This window comes from Mastigoproctus giganteus, chromosome 2 (genome assembly GCF_048544385.1).
Source record: "Mastigoproctus giganteus isolate SK-2022 chromosome 2, ASM4854438v1, whole genome shotgun sequence".
Taxonomy (NCBI): domain Eukaryota; kingdom Metazoa; phylum Arthropoda; class Arachnida; order Uropygi; family Thelyphonidae; genus Mastigoproctus; species Mastigoproctus giganteus.
The window spans coordinates 82,193,237-82,217,317 of record NC_143576.1 but is presented as its reverse complement, the minus strand read 5'-3'; the positions used below and the strand labels follow the sequence as shown (position 1 = coordinate 82,217,317).

Genomic DNA, 24,081 nt, shown 5'->3' with positions numbered 1-24,081 from the left:
CTCTTTAAAACGCTTGCACCACTGAAATGTTTGTGCTCAGGGCAGAGCCTCATCCCTACAAGCTGTTTATAACATTTTGTATATTTCAGTGGAACTTTCCCCCAACTTTACACAAAACTTGATGTTGACCTGTTTTTCATTCTTTGGTTTCTGACCGTGATGTTAGATACAATGCATAAAGAATGGCCATACAAAAAAAGCGCAACTTAAGGCCTACTTAAGGCCTATTGGGTTGGCAGCATTGCTAAGGTCACACTTTATGCCTTTCTAGCACCCTCTCTTGCAGAGTGATACTCACATTAAATATATTTTTTAAAATTCAGCCTGGTTACCTTTTTGCTAGATACAAAATAAGGATGTGCTCTACTTGTACAATAATATTTTATAGCTCTTGTTAGCCTGATTACCATTTTTGACATGAGGTTTAATGGAAAAAAAAAAAAAAAAAAAAAACAATGCTGCCCCTTACATATCTTTTTTTTTTCTTTTCTTTCTTTCTTTTTTTTTTTTTCCGTTAGTTGTTGGCGCATCGGCTTCTGTGGTCATATTGTACCTCTCAAGGTTTTTGCATTTTCTATTCTGATCCAAGTCTGAGGCGGGATTCGAACCTGCGACTTTTGGGTTGCATGGCAGGCACTTTACCCACCTGGCTAGCCCGGTCAACACTTTACATATCAAGTTTCTGTTTAATGCTAATTTAACTATTATATGATTTCTTGTGTAAGCACAATGTTTTCTCTAAATAAAAGGTTTACTTGAATTTCTGCATTTTTATCTGAACAATTTGCATCCAGATCTGAACAATTTGAATTGTTCAGATCTGGATGCCTACTAACTCACCAATGAGACCCCCCCAAAAAAGGGTTGAAATTGTGGTAACACAATTTCAACCTTGTCATTCTTGAGTTAAGTCAGTTTTTGAGGTTGATAGTGCATAGAGTGCAGCTCCCTTTCCCCTTCTGTTCTTCATATGTTTGGGAGCCTACTACGTTGAAATGGATGCTTCATCCATAGGTTGAAATCACACTTTAACACCCATCAGAAAACAAACTGAGACTGTGAGATTAATAGTAATGCCACTTCTGTTTTGGAACGTGTTTCGCATCTCAAGTCAATTTCATTTTCACACTATTTGACTTCTACTATCTATTAGAGGCATTTTTGAGATGTTGAATTTTTTTCATTGCAAAATTAAAACTGAGGTATGGATAACGGCATGCATTTTAAATAAATAGCAATATATTCTTTTCCCTTGGAGCATCACATTTTATTTAGAGTAGTGCAAACCAAAGAAACTAATGATGAACTACCTCTGCAATGTGGTCAAAGCACTAATAAGATCAATCATTACCACATACAAAATGAAGCTATGCCTTACTTATACAAGAATGTATTTAACTTGCAAAATTATTTAATACTTGAATCATGTAACAGAGTGTTTTAAACTACAGCAGAATTTTGAAACCATCTTGAAAATGTGAACTTCAAAAAAAAAAAAAAAAACATTTTTTAAAAAGTTGTATTTACAACTTTTCATTGTTTTGGATTCTCTCAGTTTTTCAAAGTAAATAAAATTAATAAAAAGTACTTATCCATTAGTTTACATTATTTAATCACAATTCTTCATATATAAACTATAAACATAAATTACAAAATGTACCTATTATTACATATGACAATTTATTTTAAAAGTAATTCTTGTGCATTATCAAAAATTTCACAAACCAGCCAAAAATTTTTCTGCAGCCCATAGGCTCTTGTTCTTGTTGTTTTTTTGGGAACATTAGCAACTAAAGCCATATTGCTCCAGGGATATGCGGTGGTCATTCCCTGACCTTTCCGCATCCTCTGTATTTGGTGGTGACGGGCTCGAACCCCGGTCTAATCAAGAAGTGTGTGCTACGCACTGCTGCTCGCAGCCCATAGGATGAAAAATACTAAACTATGGCAATGATATGTAGGACTAGCACTTAGCATTAGTGCTGGTTAAAGCCATAGGATGAAAAATACTAAACTATGGCAATGATATGTAGGACTAGCACTTAGCATTAGTGCTGGTTAAAAGCAAACTTCCACACATCTAATCTATAACTGTCTTTCCTCAATTTGAATCTATGCGTGCTCAGGTTCTTAATCTGAGCAAGCAGAAGTATCCCATCAGCATTGAGCCTGCTTAAACCATTCAAGGCATGATACACCTCAATCAGATCACCTTGCAGGTGCCTAATCTCCAGATGTTGCAACTTGCAGAACTTAAACCTCTCTTGGTAAGAGCACCCCTTTGTTCCTCTCACCAATCTTGTTGCCCTTCTCTGTACTCGTTCTAGCAACTGTGCATCCTTCCTAAAATGAGGCCTCCAGACCTGTATGCAGTACTCAAGGTGTGGCCTGATCGCTGCCTTGTATGAGGGGATAATCACCTCCTTCTTGTTATTATTTGGTTTTTAGGAGCATTAGCAACTAAGGCCATACTGCTCTGGGGATATGCGGTGGTCATTCCCTAACCTTTCCGATTCCTCCGTATTTGGTGGTCATGGGCTCGAACCCCAGTATAATCAAGAATTGTGTGCTACGCACTGCTGCTCCTACCCACTTGGCTACGGAGGCACCTCACTTCTTTGTCTCTGCTAGCAAAATTCCTATATATCATTGACAAAATTCCATGACCTGCTCTGGCATAGTTCATAGCTATATGAGGTGTGGCTATTAAATAACAAGACTACACACGCAACCTTTATACACCAATTGCCAGCTATGAAACAAAGGCACATCGGTTGACCTTGAACCTTTCCTTAGTTGTCTTCCAAGTAATGTTTCAACACACTGATTCACAATGTAATGATACAGGTTTTCATTAACTTATGTTTTTGCAGTCTTTTGGAAAAATGACAGATGAAAGAATCGAACAAAAAATCAATCCCACATTTTTAACAAAACTAAATAAAACACAAGTTTCACCACTGAAAGTTATGAGTTGTTACATCAAGTTTATGGAGAAGACACTATGTCAAGGATACTATGTTCCAACACATTGATTCACTTTGCAATGAGACAGGTTTTCATTTACCTGTCTTGCAGTTTGCCGGAAAAATGACAGATGAAAGAAAGGAACAAAAAATAAACCTCACATTTTTAATAAAACTAAAGAACACACAAGTTTCACCAACTGAAAGTTATGAGTTGTTATATCAAGTTTATGAAGAAGATACGTCAAGTTTGAATGGCATAAAAGATTTTTAGAAGGAAGAGAGAATCTGGAAGATGACGAATGACCGGGCCATCTGGTATCCATTAAAACTGATGAAAACATTACTAGGTAAGAACATTGATTAGAAGTGATCACTGTTTAACCATTAGAATAAATGCACCAGAATTCAATATGAACAATGAAACAGTCATGGTCCTTGAGGTTGTCACAGACATCCTCTCAGATATGCCAGACAAGCTGTACTTACTACCTGGGAGTCTAAAACGCTGATGGAACTGATATTCGGGTGACACCCAGATCAAGTGGACCCAATTTCAGCGAAGTCCAGACGGTCTGTGACAGCCAAATCTTCTGCTTGCACCTTCACGATGGTGGGACTGTTAGTAAACCTGGGTATAACCTCCATGCTCAAGCACATGGTGGGTGACCACCCAGGTGTGAACCAACATAAGCAGGGGTCGAGGTGTGGCGCCCACACCACATGGAGGAATGCTGCCCCTCTGTATTACCAGGCAGTACTAGGTGGTAGATGACTCTCATCAACCGGTGCAATACCACCACTTTGCTTATTGGAGGCTTGAAGTGGTGGAACCCATGTTTAGTCGGCACAGCTAAGTTCTGGTCAACCCTTCCCCATCTCTTCCATCATGCAGTATGATTGATGACTTTTGAGGTTATGATGAACATCGTGGCGAGATCCAATCTTCCTTACATTTCGAGGATACAGCTCTAAAACGGTGTTCGCAGGCCTGCCATAGTTAGTACACCGGACCGAACCTATTGGTAACTCTCTAGGAGGCTTCCAGATCAGCTAGTGTATAATCTTGCTACCTCTACTCTGCAAGATAGTGACTGGGGGGAGTCCAAGTAGTGTGTATGTGGGGGGCTTTGTCGAAGCCACGTTATGTTGTGGATCTGGATATATTCTTACCACGTGTGTGCCCTATCCAAATATTTCATTATTTCATACAGCATGTCCCACCCACTTTTTCTTACTATCAAATACACCATGAATTGTCAAACTAATAGAGTAAGCTTATCTGCAAAAATATCTAAATATCCCAAATACTTCCTAATTCATTTCACAAATATACGTGGTCTGAATTCTAATCTCAATGATGTCCATTTCCACTTGCAGTCTGCCAAACCCCATGTACTTTTTCTGACAGAATCTCAGTTATCAGTTGATTCAACTATTGCTCATCTCAGATGCCCAAATTATTCGCTGTATGATTCCTTTCGCTTCAAAGGTGGTACTTGTGCATATGTCCGTTCCGATATTCCCTGTCAGAGACTTCGTAATTTAGAATCTCCTCTGGCTTAAAATCTCTCTACCTCATTTTGTCAAATTCATCTGTTGTCTCTACCATTCTCCCAACTCCACTAATCACTTGGAGCTCTTTGAATTCCTCTCTTTGTAACTTGACTTTCTCCAGTCCAACTTTCCTAACAGTGAGGTAATTTTCCTTGGTGATTTTAATGTTCACAACTCCAGATGGCCTCCCTTTTCTAGTCACACTGACCCAGCTGGTCGAGATGCTGAGGCTTTTGCAATTACAAATGACCTTGCACAGATTGTTCTTTTACCTACATGAATACTGGACAATCCTAACCATACAGCCAACATGCTTGATCTTTTTATTTCATACAGCATGTCCCACCCACTTTTTCTTACTATCAAATACACCATGAATTGTCAAACTAATAGAGTAAGCTTATCTGCAAAAATATCTAAATATCCCAAACACTTCCTAATTCATTTCACAAATATACGTGGTCTGAATTCTAATCTCAATGATGTCCATTTCCACTTGCAGTCTGCCAAACCCCATGTACTTTTTCTGACAGAATCTCAGTTATCAGTTGATTCAACTACTGCTCATCTCAGATGCCCAAATTATTCGCTGTATGATTCCTTTCGCTTCAAAGGTGGTACTTGTGCATATGTCCGTTCCGATATTCCCTGTCAGAGACTTCGTAATTTAGAATCTCCTCTGGCTTAAAATCTCTCTACCTCATTTTGTCAAATTCATCTGTTGTCTCTACCATTCTCCCAACTCCACTAATCACTTGGAGCTCTTTGAATTCCTCTCTTTGAAACTTGACTTTCTCCAGTCCAACTTTCCTAACAGTGAGGTAATTTTCCTTGGTGATTTTAATGTTCACAACTCCAGCTGGCCTCCCTTTTCTAGTCACACTGACCCAGCTGGTCGAGATGCTGAGGCTTTTGCAATTACAAATGACCTTGCACAGATTGTTCTTTTACCTACATGAATACTGGACAATCCTAACCATACAGCCAACATGCTTGATCTTTTTCTCACAAACAACCCTTCTAAGTACACGGTCGAAGTGAGAGGTCTTTTAGGCACCACAGATCACAACTTGGTGATTGTTTCTTCTCCAATGGAGCCTCTATCTCATGGCTATTCCCAACCTCGTATTGTTTGGCATTACAAGAACACGAAATGGGATGACCTGCGAATTTTTCTTTTCTTATTTTCCTTGGTCGGATTACTGTTTCAAAACTTCTGATGTCAGTGTTTAATCACAGTCTCAGTGAAATTATTCTTACAGGAATGGAATCCTTTATCCCACACTCCACTTTAAAATCTCATCCTTTATCCCATACTCCACTTTAAAATCTCGACCTTTATTTAAACCTTGGTTTTCCAATAAATGTGCTAAGGCTGTTCAAAAGAAGAACGTTGCATATCGTAATTGGCTTGTTTCTAATTGTTCGGTTCTGTTGTCATTTCAGCCAAGGATAAAGCTGACTTGCTAGTATCCCATTTTTCCTATAACTCATGTATTAATGATCTTGGTAAAACACCTCCCACCATTCCCAACACACTCCCTTCAATGCCTCCTGCGGTCTTCCGTCAAAAGGATGTCAGAAGGATTTTGACGAATCTTGACGCTAAGAAAGCTCCAGGTCCCAATGGAATTTCTCCACTTGTTCTCAAAACCTGTGCTCCTGAACTTACTCCTGTTCTTTGCCACATTTTTTCACTTTCTTATTCCGTAGGTGTCTTTCCTTCTGCTTGGAAATTTTCTCATATCCAGCCAGTTCCTAAAAAGGGTGACAAATCCCTCCCATCCAATTATCGTCCCATTGCAATTACTTCTACTCTTTCTAAAGTAATGGAGAAATCAATTAACCACTAACTCTTAAACTACCTAGAAACTTTTCGTCTGATCAATGATCGCCAGTATGGATTCCATCAGTGTCGATCCACTGGTGATATTCTGGCTTATGTCACCCATTTATGGACTAATTCAATGGAAAAGTTCGGTGAAACCCAAGCAGTTGCTCCTGACATCTCAAAGGCTTTTGATCGTGTTTGGCATAAAGGTCTTCTAATCAAGCTTCCATCTTATGGTTTGCCAAATGTTTTTTGTAATTGGTTATCCAGTTTTCTCTCTGATCGCTCAATGAGGGTGATGGTAGATGACTCTCTGTTTTCTAATTTCTCCACTAATGCCTGTGTCCCCCAAGGTTCAGTTCTTTCTCCCACTCTTTTCCTCTTGTATATTAGTGACCTTCTTCCATTGACTAGAAATCCTATCCATAGTTTTGCCGAAGATAGCACATTGCATTCCACTTTCCATTTTGAGAAACCTTGCCCAGCTCAATCAGCTTTAATTTCTCGAAAATCTGCTACCAATTCCTTAAATGCCGATCTCCAGGTAATTCTCCAGTGGGGCAAAGACAACTTAGTTGATTTCAATCCTTCTAAAACTCAGTCTTGTTTTATATCTCGCAAAAAGGATTCTTCTGCTCCTATGCTTATCTTTGGTGACAATCTGATTTTTAAGCAAAATGATATATCTCTTTTGGGGATTACCTGGAACTCTCCTGGAACAAGCACATTACAAATATTTCTTCCTCTGCATCTAAAAAACTTGGTTTTCTCTTTCGCTCTCGGCGTTACTTTTCTTCCAAACAGCTGTTCACTCTGTATAAATCGCAAATCTGCCCTGCCATGGAATATTATTCCCACATCTGGGGTGGTGCCCCTAAAACCTCTCTCAGGCTTCTTGATTCCATTCAAAAGAGGGCAGTTAGGTTAATTAATGATTCATCTCTAACAGAGTCTCTCCACTCACTGTCTCATAGACGTACTGTTTCTGCTGCATGCCTCTTCTACAGATATTTCCATGGGCACTGTTCTTCTGAATTGGCTTCTATAATTCCCACTCTCTCTTTTAAAACAGTCCAAACACGTCCCGCCACCAGCCAAAATCCATTTACTGTTCAACTTCAAACTCACAGAACCAACTTTTCATCTTCCTCGTTTATTCATTCAGCTGTTGTTTTCTGGAACAACTTTTCTTCATAAGTATTTCCTGAAAATTGCAGTCTACAGAAGTTCAAGTCCAATGTCAACAAATATCTTCTTTCTTCTTAACCTCCAACCCAAGCACGGTACTAAGTACTATAGGTTCTAATACCTCTCGTGTTTGGGCTTTACATAAAAAAAAAAAAGTTACACAAATTTTGACTGTATATTTTAAAATTTAGACATGAGAAAAGTACGTGCCAAGATGGTGCCAAAAATTTTGAATGAAGATCAAAGAATGCGAGGAAAGTTTGAAAGAATGAAAGTTTGTGAAGATTTTTTGATAAAACTGAAGAAGCTCTAGACTTTCCGAGTACTGTAATTACTAGCGATGAAAGTTGGGTGTCCAAGTCAAACCCAGAAACTAAAAGATAGTCAATGTAATGGAAGACAAAACAGTCCCTCAGACATAAAAAAGCAAGAATGTCAAAATGAAAACCATTCCTTTTGTTTGTTTGTTTTTTGATATTAAAGGAATTATTACGGACTGTCTATTGAAAATCCAACACTTCTTTGTATAGTAAACCATTGAAGCAATGCTTCATCCACGTTTGTAACCTTGCACTTTCTAATTTTTTTTTTTTTTGGTTATGTTCTTTTCTAGTGCCAATATGCAAACATTTATTCTTCCACAATGTTGACACTGTTGAAGAGGACAAAGAAAACTTTTTATGCACTTCAAAATTTTTTGTACCACGTTCTAACTCACAAATAATTTCGACTTTTTCGCAAATCGAGAGATATTTTCTTTTGTTGGTAGACATGTTTCCGAAGAAAGGGTTAATTTCTAACTGATTTTACTTTAAAATGACAGTAAAGTGATCTGCATACAAAGTTCTTAGAAGTCCTATTTCCCCAAAATTCTTAGAAGTTCCAAAATAAATATATGGTTCAGTGAATACAAGACAATCTGTAAATAGGGTAATGCGACAAGCGGAATACCAATGCACTATTGTATAGCTCCCATCCTTGAAAGTACAAGGTGATAAACTAGCCGCTAATCCGATGTGGGTGGTCATAAAAGTTACATTGTTTTTTCATTTTTGTCTATTCCAAGAATTGGGTTTTTTCAACTACCTGAACAATTAAGAATGTTTGCATAGTTACCAAAATTTGTACGGTATATCTGTGTAGTACGCTCATTATAACAGTGATTGTATGGGAATATGTGTAAATTAAAATCATTATGGCTTTTTGCTCGTTACAGCCGTGATCTCATTATAATCAAGTTCGACTGTATATATATTTTAAGTTAAGTGGATGGCATGATTCAGTGGTTGCAAGAGGTGCTTGTCCTTGGGCAGGGAGTTGTATGCTTGCATTACTGGTTTTACAACGTGGTTTTATTTTAATTCATATTGGGATGTTTTATAATATAGGTAATGATACTGCATCCTTCTAAGGTGTTACTCTAACCATAATATTTACTTGTTTCATGATAAAAAGTGTTTTCTGTTTTATAATAGATTTTTTTTACCATGTGTATAAAATAGATTATGTTAAAGTTTTACTGTGTCAACCTGTCTTGACACTCAACACATTTTCTTTGCTCTTGTCAGTCTTTAATCCTGATGGACAAGGAAGGCAGCCATTACTAATTTATTGACAGTGGAAAGTGGTGTATGGCTCATATTCCCAGATTCTATAAGTAGCACAAATTATGAGTTTAAACACAATTTTTTTTCTTTGAAAATAAATCTTTCATTATATTAGTTCTTGATAAATTTTTAGTTCTTTTATTAATCCTTATTGCTAAATTGAGAGTGGGTATCACTGCTGGGCCATATCATACACACTGCAATGAAAATGAATATCTGAAGAAAGAAGGTGTTTTTCTTATTAATTTTTTTTATGGCTAAGAATGTCTGTGAACCAGTTTTTATGAACAACTGTGGCAAAAAATTATTCTCAGGTGTTTATCATAGATGTATTCATTAACAAAATTAAGAAAAAAAGTAACAGAATTTTTAAAAAAATTCCAATTTTAACACAATTTTACTATATTTTGAAAAAATAAAAAGATGGAGGGAAAAAATGGTGTTTTTGCAAAATGGTGAAATTCAATGGTACCAACTCTAGTACAATGGCCAGGCAGAGAAGTGATTAAATCAAGTCAAAAAGATAGATTTCATAAATCTGGTGAGTTGGCAGCTATGGTTATCTAATTGATGCATCTCTCTAACACATTTTAAAAAGTTCCTCATCCAACACCAACAACAAAATAATAATAAATAAATAAACAATTAGAACTCTCAAAGAAAGATTTAAGAATATTCAATTTAAAAATGTAAGGCAACTTACAATTTGCCCTCTATAATTGGCAATCCATTTATTGTTGTGATAACTGCACAACAAAGTTTTTATTGGATACAATTCATGAAGACTAATCTTATCTTTTTTCTACATGTCCAACAAAGATGTGATTAATTTCTTTGTTCTGAGTGCAGCTGCAGTACAGTAATAAAAAAAAATATGCATTTTAGGATATTCTGGTGTACATTTTAAAAGTCAATATCCAGGCAGTCTTTCCTCATGCACAACACTTTAAAATGTTTCTGCATTTATGGTTCTTTCTTTTGAATGAAATCATGCAGGTCAATTAAAGATAATGTGAATTATGAGGAGTGATCAGTTGAAAACCCTTCTGTTAAAAATAACAGGTTGATAACAATGAAAGCATTTTTATTTTTTTAACACAGTCACCTGCAATGCTAATACAATTTAATTCTTGCCAAAAAAAATTCTTGAGGTTGGCTATCCAACAAGATGTCTACAGCATCAATCACAGCAGAATCATTTGCAGATTTCCTTTCCTAAAGGTATTTCTTTAGACTCGGGAATACATGAAATTCAGTGGGGACCAAATCAAATGATGCATCTGAAATTGCATCAACAAAATATTTGATAACAGCTCTAACCTTAATTTTCTCCATTTTATTTGAGAAGTAGTACTCCTTTAGTCATCTTCTATGGAAAAAAATGTATTATTATGAGTGACCTCTAATTTTGGGTGTGCATCAGAGGCATGCAGGTACATAATGCATATTTTGAAATAATTCATAATTAATTATTTCGATATTAGACGTAGAGAAACTTGTTCGTCTCTCCTAAATCAATCAGCAAGCTTCTTTAATTCCCTCTTAATATTAAAGTTGATAGGATAGAAAAAAAAAAAAAAAAGCTGTATTGAAATATATTATTCAATTGTAAGGTCAGGGATACATTTATAAAAATTTAATTCCTGAGGGGGCTCTCCCCATCTCTCTCTCTCATCAAACGTCGGTGGAAAAAAAAAAAAAAAAAAAAACTAAAATGCAATAAATAATTATTAGAAAATAAAATGATTTTCTAATAATCTTTTACTGGAAATTTACTGAAAATATAATTTTTGGTACAATAAATGACAGAGGAAAGTGTAATTATAGAAATGTTTCAGCAACTATTCTATATATGTCAGCCATAGCCTATAGCCTCCTATCAAAATTTCTATTAAAATTTTCAAGAGTTTTTTATTTTGCTTTATTTTTACTTAAATACAATTTAAAATTGAGAATGTGTGGGTTCAAACTGAACTGACATGAATTCGATTGCTAATTCTTCCCCCTCTTTCTTTTGTCAAATGAGTATAAAACCACTTAAGGAGACTTTAAATTTGATTTTTCAAATTTAAAGTCTCCTTAAGTGGTTTTATACTCATTTGAGGAAGTTTGTTTAGGCACATTCGCATATGCACTCGGTGATTACTGAATTATGACCACCCCATCCATAATGGACTATGCTGCATAGCTCACAGTATAAAAAGCTGAACAGCTTCCAATGTTATGTCAGTCTGGTTGTGCAATTCAAAGACGTAGATGAAGTAGCAGTAATGGGATGTAGAAAAGATATCATGGGGTTATCTTTTCAAAAGGGCATGATTGTGGGAGCTTGTACGTTGGGTGTACAAAGAATGGTGTCCAACAGATCAAACTGGCCCCCACCCCACTGATAGAATTGTAAAGGATCCATACAAGATGGATGTGTGTGGTAAGCAAAGAGCACAGAGTGTGTTTTGGAATGGGAGGTGAGGCATATGGACACACAACCATCATCTATTCTGAACTGTATAAACCTTGCAGATCCTTACAGATGATTTCAGACATCTAGTGGATGTCAATAGTAGCTGTTATCCTAGGTGAATAGTGGCTGTCATCAGTACAAATGGTGGCCCAACATGATATTAGGTAGTTGGTCATAATTCAAGTGATCACTCAATGCATATATGCTAAGTGCTCACTGTCTATCCACATGTAACAGAGTCTCCCAGCGAAAGGATTTTCATGAAATTTTGTATTTGGGCTTATAAAAAATATTGTTGAGCCAAATCGAATTTCATTAAAATTGGATAAATAAAAATCCAATTATTATTTCTCTTTTCTATAAAATTTGTAAGGAATAAAGAAATTCATAGATTAAACATAGTTTTGATGCAATATTGTTGGCTTTAGACAGTCCTTGCACACTTTGCATGTATTATTATGCAAGACTTGTGAATATGATGTCACTTTGAAAAGATACATGTATACAGAGAGAAAAGACTTAAGGGAAAAAAAAAAAGATAACAAGGGAGAAGAGTAATAAATATTATGCAGTTGTAATTAAACCAAATGGCTAAGTTTAGAGAACATAAACCTATAGAATTTTATTACCGTATTTCCCCATGTATAAGACGCACCTTTTTTTGAAAAATTTGGGGTCTAAAAACTGGGTGCGTCTTATACAGTGGCTGTAAATTTTTTTTACTTGCATTTCCCACTTTTTCGTGCTTGTTGTCTTTGCGCTCATTGTTTCGCACTTGTTACCGTTATATTAGGTTCTGTTTTGCCACGTTCTGCCCAGAAATGGCTCAGAAAAGATTTTCATACAGTGTTGCATGCAAGTTAAAAGTGATCCAGTTTGCAAAAGTGAATGGAAATCGTGCTGCTGAACGTAAGTTTGTTCCTCCTCCAAATGAGAAAATAATCCGAGACTGGCTACGGGAAGAAGAAACCCTACTGAAAACGCCACGGCAGAAGAAGGCCATGAGCGGCAAGTCAGCAAAGTGGCCTGATTTAGAGAGGGAACTGAAGATATGGATTGAAGAGCAAAGGGCAATTGGAATTCCTGTGTCCACAAAGATGGTTCAGCATGAGGCAAGAAGAATTGCTGATGAAAAATAAGTTACTGATTTCAAAGGAGGACACAATTGGTGCTTCAGGTTCATGAAACGGAATGGACTAAGAATGCGTACACACACCAGACTTGCCCAAAAGATGCCTGAAAGCTATGAGCAGAAGGTCCTTGAATTTCATCGTTTTGTCATTCAATGTCGGAAGACACATCAGTTTGAGTTGGGACAGATTGCAAATATGGACGAAGTCCTCCTTCAATTTGATGACCCAAATAACAGAACTGTTGATAAGAAAGGGAAGAAAACTGTAACTGTGAAGACAAGTGGACATGAAAAGAGCCATTATACAGTTGTTCTAGCTTGTTGTGCTGATGGAACCAAGCTGCCTCCTATGCTGATTTTCAAACGCAAAACAATGCCAAAAGAAGACATTCCACGTTCATGACAAGGGTTGGATGGATCAGGATGAGATGAAGATCTGGTTTGAGAAAGTTTGGAGCAGGAGACAAGGTGGGCTCTTACGCAATCCTGCCCTATTGGTGCTTGATCAGTTCGAGGCACACATAACAAAAAATACAAAGAAGATTGCTGCAGAGCAAAAAACAAAACTTGCCGTCATACCTGGAGGCTTGACATCCCAGCTCCAACCACTTGATGTCAGCGTTAACAAACCCTTCAAAGCTGCCATAAGAGACGAATGGAACCAATGGATGAAGTCTTCTGGGGACAATTTGACACCAGCAGGAAGAGTGAAGCAACCAACTATAGGAGAAGTTTGTACCTGAGTGAAAAGGTCCTGGGATAATATCAAGATTGAGATCATTGTCAAGTCATTTAAGAAGTGTGGCATTTCAAATGCCATAGATGGAACTGAGGACGAGGTAATATATGAAGACAGTGATTCGTCATCAGACACAGATGAGGACAAGCTAATGGATGGGAGTTTTGACAGTGATGAGTTGTATGAATCTTATGATGAATAAAACTTGAGTTCAATAACTTTATGTAATACATTTTTTTTCAAATTTCGGGCCCCAAAATTAAGGTGCGTCTTATACAAGGGGAAATACGGTAAGTCTTCTATAAAGTTTATAATCTTAGTAATTAATTGATAAGGAGATAACTATATTTACTTTTAATTTCTATTAATCACAGAAAATGAAAAACAATTATTTTATTTAAGAGAAAAAAAAAAAAAAAGTAACGTATCTGAAGTGTGATGACTGTGTACATTAACTAACTCGATTCGTTATGGTCATGAATCTTATTTCATATGATTTTGTTAATTAAAACAAAAATAAATAATAATTTCCTTTAGGAGAAAAAAGGAATTACTGATACATAAATTTGTCATCTTACAGATTGCATCATCACATACCATCCATTTTTTTTTTTTTTTTTTTTGGATAAAAGTACCATCACTTGCTACAGGGGGTAAAAAATTGAATTTGAACATAATGGCATAATCATTAAATCCTTTCTCATGCATCTTTAAAACTTTTTTTTTTTCCCAAGTAAATTCTCCCATTGCTATTTTTTCAATATAGATAGTGTCATTTATAATTTTCATATTTTTTCCTTTGTTGTAAAACCAATATATTTTATTTTAGGTGAGCTTTCAAAATGATTTGTTGTACTCAATATTTTTCAAAAATAATTGTGCAATAAGATTAACAGCACTAATAATATGGAAAGTCAACTGGGACCAGAAAATATTTCTGTTGTAAAATTTCCCCTTTAAAATGGGATTTCATTTTAAATAGGATTATAGGATAGATAGAGATACACTAGGTTTTACCCTATTATAATTTAGTTTCATAAATGTATTTGTCCTAATATTAGATTGTTCTAAATCTACTTAACCACAATTCAAAAAGTACATGTAGTATATATAATCTATGTGATTTCTTAGTGTGGGTCTTTAAGCAACTTAAGGAATACAAACCTTGAAATTAACTTAATGCTAAATTCAACATTCTCAATTACAATGTTCCAGTATATATACCTAATTTTGTACTTCATTTTTGTCTTCTAAACTTTTTCCTTTTTTTTTTTTTTTTTTTTTTTTGTGAGGAGTACAAACAGTAAGGAAAGAACTACTTATTATTTGTACTTACTCTTTAACATTTTACTTTAAAAACTACTACTTACTTTGAATATTTTAGAATCTGGTCTATTATACTTCCTTGCATTCTCAAACATTAAATTCAAATCATCCACCACATCCATTGTACTATTGTACTGCCTCCCCTAAATGGAAGAAAGAGTAATTTGTAAGAATGAAGTAATTTCAGGATTTTCTTGTAGATAATTTTTTAAAATACAGAAAACTGAATGTTTCTGAATAATAAATTTTAGTAAGTGCTATACTCAAGAAAGATAAACTATATAAACTATTTTAAACTATATATAAAATGTGTATTTGTGCACACAATGCATATATACCTATATGCAGTCACAGGAAAGCAAGACATTTGTGATGGTGGGAAGGGGGTCTAAATATCCTTATCCTTTTCTCCCCCATCACAAAGCACATAACTTAGCAAAGAAGCATCGCATTCTTAGCATTAGCATTTCAGATAAGGATTATTTAAATTCTTATTTCAGTTAATAAAATAACACTTTATAAATCTGGTAATGAAAATGTCCAAAAAAAATCCACCAATTGGTGGACATCCACCAATGCATTCACCTCAGAAAAGTTTCCAGAACTTCATATAATAAGCTTCATCTTGTTCACTTTAAAATTTATGACATGAAGTTTGAATTATAATGCCTGTTAGACATGCACATCACAGAGCTTGATTATCAATTAACTTCTCAGAGAGATAGAGATACACATCAAAGAATTTGATTATCAATGAACTGTCCATTCATAATACAGTAATGGTTTACTTAGAGGCAGACTATTCATAAGACATACCAGGGAAACCCCGGTGAGCTGGAGGCTGATGGAGGTGTGATTTTATCCATAAACAGTAGTATGAGGCTGCTAAAAGTTTTCCCTGGTAATAATTTTTGATCCAGTCTGCCTCTGGCTTTTTCTGATATCAGAAACACTATTATGGAAAGCTGGAGCAGCTCCTGTGGTCAAAATATAATTTAAAACTGCAACTTTAGCATTTGCTTTGGCAAAATACTCTTTATTATCCATGCTCATTTAAAATTTCACAGGAAACAAATTTATCAGAGATGATTTTTTAATAGGAAAAACAATGGGTTACAGTTATTTTGATCACAGAAAGAAGCTTGCTTATATTGATTAGTCTGATTTAAAGGACACAGTTTTTCTTTCAAAATTATAATCAAGAAAATCTGCGCAATCGATGTAACTCTGGTACTGAAAAAAACTGCAACAGCATAAGAGACTTAAACTGCCTAAGTCTGATACCTGCTTGTTTTCTCTCTGTCTTAATTTTGTCATTTTTTTTTTTTTTTTTTTTTTTTATGAAAACCCCAAACACAAAAGGTATCAAAACCTATAGTACTTAGTACCATGCATGGGTTGAAGGAGAAGTATGGGGGGGAGGGGATGCCGGAAACTTTGCTCTGGAGACTAAACATGGGTTTAACCACTTCAAGCCTCCAATAAGCAAAGTGGTGGTATTTCATCGGTTGATGAAAGTCATCTAACACGTATCAATAAGAATGTTCAAATTCTGCTCTGATTTAATACTTGGAGGGTTTCTACATAGTTTTGTAGCAATCATATCAGAAGCCTATAATTCATAGCAACAAAAATGTCTTTTTAATAAAGTGACTTTATCACAAAATGTAATATATTGCAACAGGGTCTATCTTACTTATTTTTTAGGTTTCCGTTGTTTGTCATCTGGATCTTTTTTTGTCGTATTTGGGCTAAAATTTTTGAATGTAAGATTGAAATCATAAAGTATTACCATTTAGATTTTAAAATTTCTAAATGTACATTCTGTCTAATCAACTAATTTTTTTTTATAAATGGGAAAGTTGTTCTCTATCCTTATTTTAGTGTCTTTGCATTTTTCGAAACAAATGTAAAACTGGTTGTATTTGAGTAGAAAATAATAACACAATGATTCAACAATGGTATAACCACGAGAAGACATGATACAAATTGCATTGTTCCACACAGCTAAATATGAGTATTAAAGAGGGAAAATTTACATAATACCACCATCTTTTCTTTGTTTTTTCTTCAAATGAAATCACTTGCATTCATTCCAGATGTACACGGATGATGTTTATAGAATAAACTTAGTATGGAATACAACTTTCCCAATAAGAAAAAAAAAGGAGTCGATTAAGCAAAATTTAAATTTAAAAATCATAAAACAGTAATAACCAGTTTTAGCATCAAATTAACAAATTTCAATTACAAAAAACAGTCTAGATAATAAGCAGCCTAAATCTAAAAATAAGTGAGATAAACACCAGCACCTTCTAACTTAAACATTCTATATACACAAAAGGGTTTTACTGTTTGCCACACACAATGGTGGTTCTTATAATTGTTGTACCAGTCAAGTCCAGTCTATTAAAATGTGGGGAAGAAGCTTAAAGGGTCTTACCATAAAATAGTGACTTTGATCTCTTTCAAAATTGTAATTAGGTTTCCATTTTACCTTAATTATACATGGAAAAATTTCTAAGTAATTTGTCCCAGTTGGTAATGAAGTAAACTACATTAATCCAATCAGAAATTACAGGATTTTAATTTATTCTGCATTTATTGTTATAATTATACTTAGTATGGCTACATAGCGAATGAAAGCCCCAGGATTTTTCTAATGATATTGATTGGGGGGGGAGACTGGTGTCACTCCAGCTGGCCTTAGAATTTCCCCAGCTGTCAGCCTCAACAAGCCATGGATGTAATGGATGTTAACTTATTCACGTAATTAACGTCTCGCTGTCTGTAAGAAAAGATTATCTGCAAAACTTCGATAATCCAAAATTTTGTACTTGAAAACCTGAAATGGATAAACCAACCAAATAAACACTAGAGGACCCGGACAGACTGCATCCTACCCCTCTTCAGGCAACTGCCGACCTACCTGTGTTGAAATACACGATGGTGCAGACAATACCAGACCAGGTCCAGTATCTAAAAAGAAATATAGGAAACTCATGGTCCCTAAGTCAGAATGCAAAACAAGAAGGACTTACACCAACCAATGCGGATGTCACAGATGAATCAATGACACAGTCGGAGCCATCAAAATCCTGGACACCCCACACTCCCAGATGGCCCAGTTCTAGAGCAGATGCTAACATTATGCACCCAATTCGAAAACCTTATGAAGGACTTGTGCAATCGGGTCATCAGAGACCTCCGTGGAAACACTGTTAGCCTGTGGGCTAAACTGGAGACCATCCTCTTGAAGGTTCACTTAGGATCAGAAACAAACACAGCCAAACTGGAAGCCTACTTGGAAGGTAGGGGCAATCAAATGCTACAGTGCACCCCTACCTACGTTGATGCACTGAGAAAACCCTCTGACAACAAAATAACAACTAACAAACCTATACCTGCTAAGAAGACTGCTCCAGCGACCAAATTTAGTCATTGTAAAACCTACCACTGAAGATGCACTAAAATCTGAAGGAATCAAGACCACTGTGACAATTAAATGAAGATCTCAACACCAAAAAATCAAATCAATTTGCAAAACCCAAAATACAGGGATAATTATAGAAACAGAGATGCTGGAGGAGGCAGAACAAATTCTAAGAAACCCAAGAAGTCACACGCTTGGATTTGCAGATGACACACCCAAGAAAAAGGGTCCATCAATAATTATATATGACACTGATAAAGCCTTGACCCCTGAAAAACTAAGGGAAGAAATCTATCTCAGGAACCTTCAAGAGAACTTACCTGACACTGAACGAGAACAACTAATAATCCCAAAATATCTGACAAAAACAAAAACTGGAAATGGCATAAACTGGGTGGTAGAGTTTGCTGGGGGTCTGGCAGAAAATCTGCAAACAAAACAAGATCTTCATCCAAAGGGGAAGTCACCGATTTGGCTGTTCCCAAGTGTTTCAGGCACATGATCCACAACAGACCGAGAAAACCTATAGGCACTGTGCCGAAAAAGGGCACGAGTACAACACATGCCCAAACAAATCTAGTGAGCCTGTCTGTGCAAATTTCAAAGTGCAAAAAATACAGCACGACCACTCTATTAGGAACAAATGTCCTGTCTACCTAAGATTAAAGAGCATCCATCAGACCAGAATTGATTATGGGTATGATGTATAAAACATTTAACAGCAGCGAGATTAAAATTATGCAAATAAATGCACAGCAGGCTCGAGCTGTAGTTGACAAAATTAGGCAAAATGAAGAGAATATGGACATCATTCTAATTCAGGAGCCATTTGCACACAAGGTCAGGGGGATACCACCCAGACATATAAAGTCATCCAAAATAGAGGAGAAACACCATGGGCAGCCATATTGGTGCAAAACCCAAACATTACTACCACAAGATTCACACCTGTGCTCAGCCTAGGCTGTCCACCTGATCCCTCCCCTAGGTGAATTCTATGCTATTTCAGTGTACTGTAGGCCCGAGGATGATATTTTACCAGCAATCAGATACCTGCAACTGGTATTAGACGAATTTCCAAATGCCAAACGTGTCACAGGGCAGATGTGAACTGCCACTCCCAGATGTGGCATAGCAAAACTGAGGATCGGTGGTGGACCAGAAATGGCCAATGCCTGGAGGAATTCCTTGCAAACACCTGTCTTACAGTTATTAATCGGCCCAATAACCTCGCAACCTTCTCCAGCACTTTGTGGGAAGTGACAATAGATGTGACACTAGCAACAAGAACACTGGCGAACTGCCTCTCAAACTGGACAGTCCACAAAGAATAGACAACATATGATCACTGGACTATTACTTTCCAGATGAAACACTATCTCCCGCACACCAATAGTCAGACAGTTAACACACAAATACACACTTGACAAAGCCGACTGGAATCGTTTTAAACAAATGCAAACACCTGTCTTACTCCTCAGATTCCAGAATGATGACCCTCAACTGAATCCAGACCAACACCAGCGAGCTGTTACGGATCTGACTGCTGCAGCTTGTGAGGTGTCCATTAAAAAGAAAAACCGTACACTGGGTGCTGTCCCCTGGTGGGGACCAGGGCTGCAGGCCCTTAGATGAGACATAAATCACATGCGAAAGGCCTTCCAATGTGCATGCAGATTCTGGCCGGTTGCCAAAGTGAAGGCTCTTAGGCAGTGCGAAATGCGTATACTGCACTCTTCAGGATTCGTAAACCGAAATCATGGGAAAACCCCATTACCACCATCAGTAACACTGACCACTGGGGGGGGGTCTACAGGGTCACTACAAACAAACTCCCCAGAGGGGAGGTGATCCCCTCCACCAGGACACCTCTGGGAACCATGACCACAAGCTGGCATGTAACAATAAACAACATACTAGATGCAATTTTCAAACAACCAGTAGCTTCATCTATTCCACAGCAATTCCGTGAGGAAAATGAAAGTTACGAAATCCAACACCAAGAATGACCGTTCACAGCTGACAAACTTAACAATGCTGCCACAAAGTTACAAAATAGAAATTACCGGGGTCAGACTATCTTGAACCGGAAATCGTTACAAAGGTGGTGGAGTACACCCCCGACCTTATACTGGAGCTCTTTAATCACTGACTCTGGCAAGGGTGATTCCCAAATGACTGGAAGGATGCCACTGTTCAACTGATCCCGAAAAACCCTAAAAAACTCCAGGACCAGCCAAGACTCTTACAGATCAATTGCCCTTCTATCCGTAATTAGTAAACTGTTTGAACACCTGTTGAACACCTGTTGAACACGTAATTAGTAAACTGTTTGAACACCTAATTAGTAAACTGTTTGAACACCTGTTGAACACCTGTTGAAACAGTGAATAGAAGTACACAACAAGAATGCCAACTTATAGTCTACAAACCAATATGGGTTTATGCTGGGCCAATCAACTGTGGATGCCCTGGAAGCCATAACTGAAGCGGAGGTAACTGCCAAACAAAACTACAATGAAAAAATGAACGAAATTACAATGAATGATACAAAACACAAATAACTGACAAATTTTTATAGTTCACAATAAACGTTCGAAAATCCTACCACCAATCAGAATGCACTTTGCAATTCTTGTGGTAATATGATGTGAGGTCATCTTGGCATTCCTTTATGAGGGCAGCAGTATGCAAAATGCGAGCAAGCAATTCATCTCTTGTATTCACCTTTTCTTTGTATACTGCATTTTTCATCCATCCCCCACAAACAAAAATCTCATGGAGTGAGGTGTGGAGACCTTGGTGCCAATGAACGGGACTACCACGGCCAATCCATCATTTAGAGAAAGTTCGAGTTAGATATTGTATCATCAGATGGATATAAAGTGCAGGAGCTCTGTCATGCTGAAAGTACATACCAATCCTTGTAACCACAGGAACATCCTCCAATAATAGAAGTTCGTTTTGCAGAAATTCTGGGTAAATGGGCCCTGTAAGACGATTTTATAACACAACAGACCCAATCAACTGATTGTCGATGATACCACACCACACGTTTACAGAGAAGTGATGTTGAAAATTTGTTTATACAGTGGCATGTGGATTTTCATCTGACTAGCTATGAGAGTTGCGGGTGTTGTTGATACCGTCAAGGGTGAAAGTAGCTTCACTGCTGAACAGTATTAATGGAATTAATCGGCGATTAAAATTTACCCACTGACAAAATTCCAATCGCTGGGCGTTGTCTCCTGGCTGAAGGTGTTTCACCTGCTGTATATGAAAGGATACAAGCTGTGCTCACATAACGTTTGCCATACTCTCTGTGGAACACTGATACGCATAGAAATTCTTCGTGTACTAATAGTAGGACTACATTCCAGCAGTAGCACTTCCACCACAAAACCGTAGACAAATACCACATTGGCATATTCAGCATGTGTGAAGATGTGCAGCATTCTTAACAACACTTCTGACACCAAACAGCGTCACGTTAGAGCTGCTTCTTGGTTACATCTGATTCAGGGAGCTGTGTGTGCTCAAACAGCTGTATCCCCATATCCACTGAGAATTGAACACATATTTATATGGACTATTTTACTCAGAATAATCGATACTATAACCTCCCAAAATATTTACTATTCTTCCTGAATTGTCCTGTATACAACTTCAGTGAGTGATGTCACTTTGTGACATCACTCACTGAAGTTGTATACAGGGCAATTCATTAAACCAAACCAATTCATTAAATCACATCACTCATTAAACCAAACCTACACTAGACCTGTAGGTCTGGTTTAATGACCTGCTACATGGATTACTTTATATGTTTACTTCACAGTTTACTATGAAGTGTAATAAAACATCACAATGTAAGCTTTTAGAAGAAAGAGCACAGACAATGAACACTGATCTTTTGCATCAAAGGGCGACTAAAACAGAAAGGCTGATTTATATGACGAATATATAACTAATGAATAATTTTCAAAAACTAACAGTTGACAACAGTACATGGCACATATTTTGTTTTTATATTATTGTTAAAAATATGTGGATGTGTAAACAAAGTTGAATGCCCCCTTTAACAGTGATTTAGTGTTTCATTAAACATGTTATTGTTCAGTTTTGAAACCAAGTGACAAACCTGTTTCTTGCAGCAACAAACGCCAGCATTCAAATTAAAATCTTGTATATATATGATAATTATATTTATTCAGTTTTACAAGAGTTGTGATAAAAGGGAAAGAATGATCTCAGTTTCTCATCTGTGTTTTTGCGGCTGACAGTCTGAAGGCAAATAAACTTAAGTGGCACATAGAAACATTACCAGGAGTAATTCAGTAGAAAGACAGATGAAGTTTGCATGCAGCAAAAATGTTTTGGAAGTACTATAACTGCTTCATTCAAAGCTCTTTTGGTGCCATATTAGGCTGCATATAGGATAGCACAAAATAAGAAGCCACACACAATTGGGTAAAGTCTTATTCTCCCTGCAGTGATTGACATGGTACAAATACTGCTAGGTGACAACCATGGTAAGCAGTTTCGTAATTTGCCTCTCTCGAATAACAGTCTTGCAGCAGATTTCCGATATGTTAGGAGGTTTGGAGAATCAGCTAATTGAAAAGATGAGAAATAAACTATTCGCAATACAGCTAGATGAAGTGACTGACTGCAGTGGTGTGTCATTAATATGCTATTAAATGAGATACTTACTGTAGTTCATTTGATAGTATATATATATGTTGACAATAAAACCATTAATGAAGATCTCCTTTTCTGAGCCTATAAAAATGAAAGCAACAGCATTAAAACTTCAAAATTGATGATTTCATAAAATAAAAATATTTAAAGTTGTCAGACAGACAGAATTGGGGTGTGTGTGCATAGATGGGGCCCCAGTAATGGCTAGAAATACTGAAGGAGTACAAGCAAGCCCTAATTAAACAATTGGCAACAGAAGTAAAATATTGTGGGTTCTGTTGTTATGCTCTGTCTTCTTGGCAGCAGAGCCACTAGTGCGACTCCACGTTGCCTGCCACCACCACTGGGAGGTGAGCCAGGCTGTCCACATTACTCTAGCTGCTGTCTGTTGGGGGTAGCCTGAGCTCCCTGATGGAGATAAAAAAAAAAAAAAAAGAGAGAAGAAGGTGAAATTGAATGAGGAAGATAGTAGAAGGAGTGGAATCAAAGTGTGAAACAAGGAGGATGAAGAGAGGAGACATCCTATGGCGGAACAAATGTGGGAATCATCCCTGGTATTGGAAGCCAACCCATTGCCAGGGAAAGGAAGACAGTTTGGGTCTGCAAAGGAGAGCTTCATGATGGCATCTGGCCCAGATGTCAGCGGCCCCCAGCCAACCCAAAGGTATACAGGTGCAAAGAAAAGTGTAAGGAGTTGGTGCCATCATAGTGGCATAGTGTTTTGTGAAAGGTGCCACTGGTGGTTTCCCACATCTGCACCATGGTTCTTGTGAAGTACAGAATCTCTGTAAAAGCCAGAAAAAGTGTAATGTCTGGTTTCTGTCAGAGTAGTGTTATCTTTGTGTCTCTGGCTGCAGAACCCTTAGTGGGACCCCCCACGGTGCCCACCACCACCACTGGGAGGTGAGCCAGGCTGCCCATCATACTCTGGCTGGTCTATGCAGGGTTGCCTGAGCTTCCTGACAGAGACCAAGTTTAAAAAAAAAAAAAAAAAAAAAAAAAAAAAAAAAAGGAAACATAGAACAGGGGTACAGGTTAGAAGGGACAGAAAGAGGGGAGGGCTGAAAGTTGAGGAGGATTCTGCTCTTTGTGAGGTGAAAATAGGGGTCTGGGAGTGGGGGGTTCGATTTGCAGGGACAG

General features: G+C 37.0%; 1 protein-coding gene across 1 annotated transcript in view; it reads right to left on the bottom strand.

Moving 5' to 3' along the window:
* The window catches only part of polybromo (protein), a 702,481-nt gene that overhangs the window by 473,441 nt on the left and 204,959 nt on the right, over positions 1 to 24,081 (bottom strand). The window contains exon 10 of the mRNA XM_090389959.1: positions 14,852 to 14,950. Within this exon, the coding sequence (XP_090246085.1) occupies positions 14,852 to 14,950 (99 nt within the window). The remainder of the gene's footprint in view (positions 1 to 14,851; positions 14,951 to 24,081) is intronic.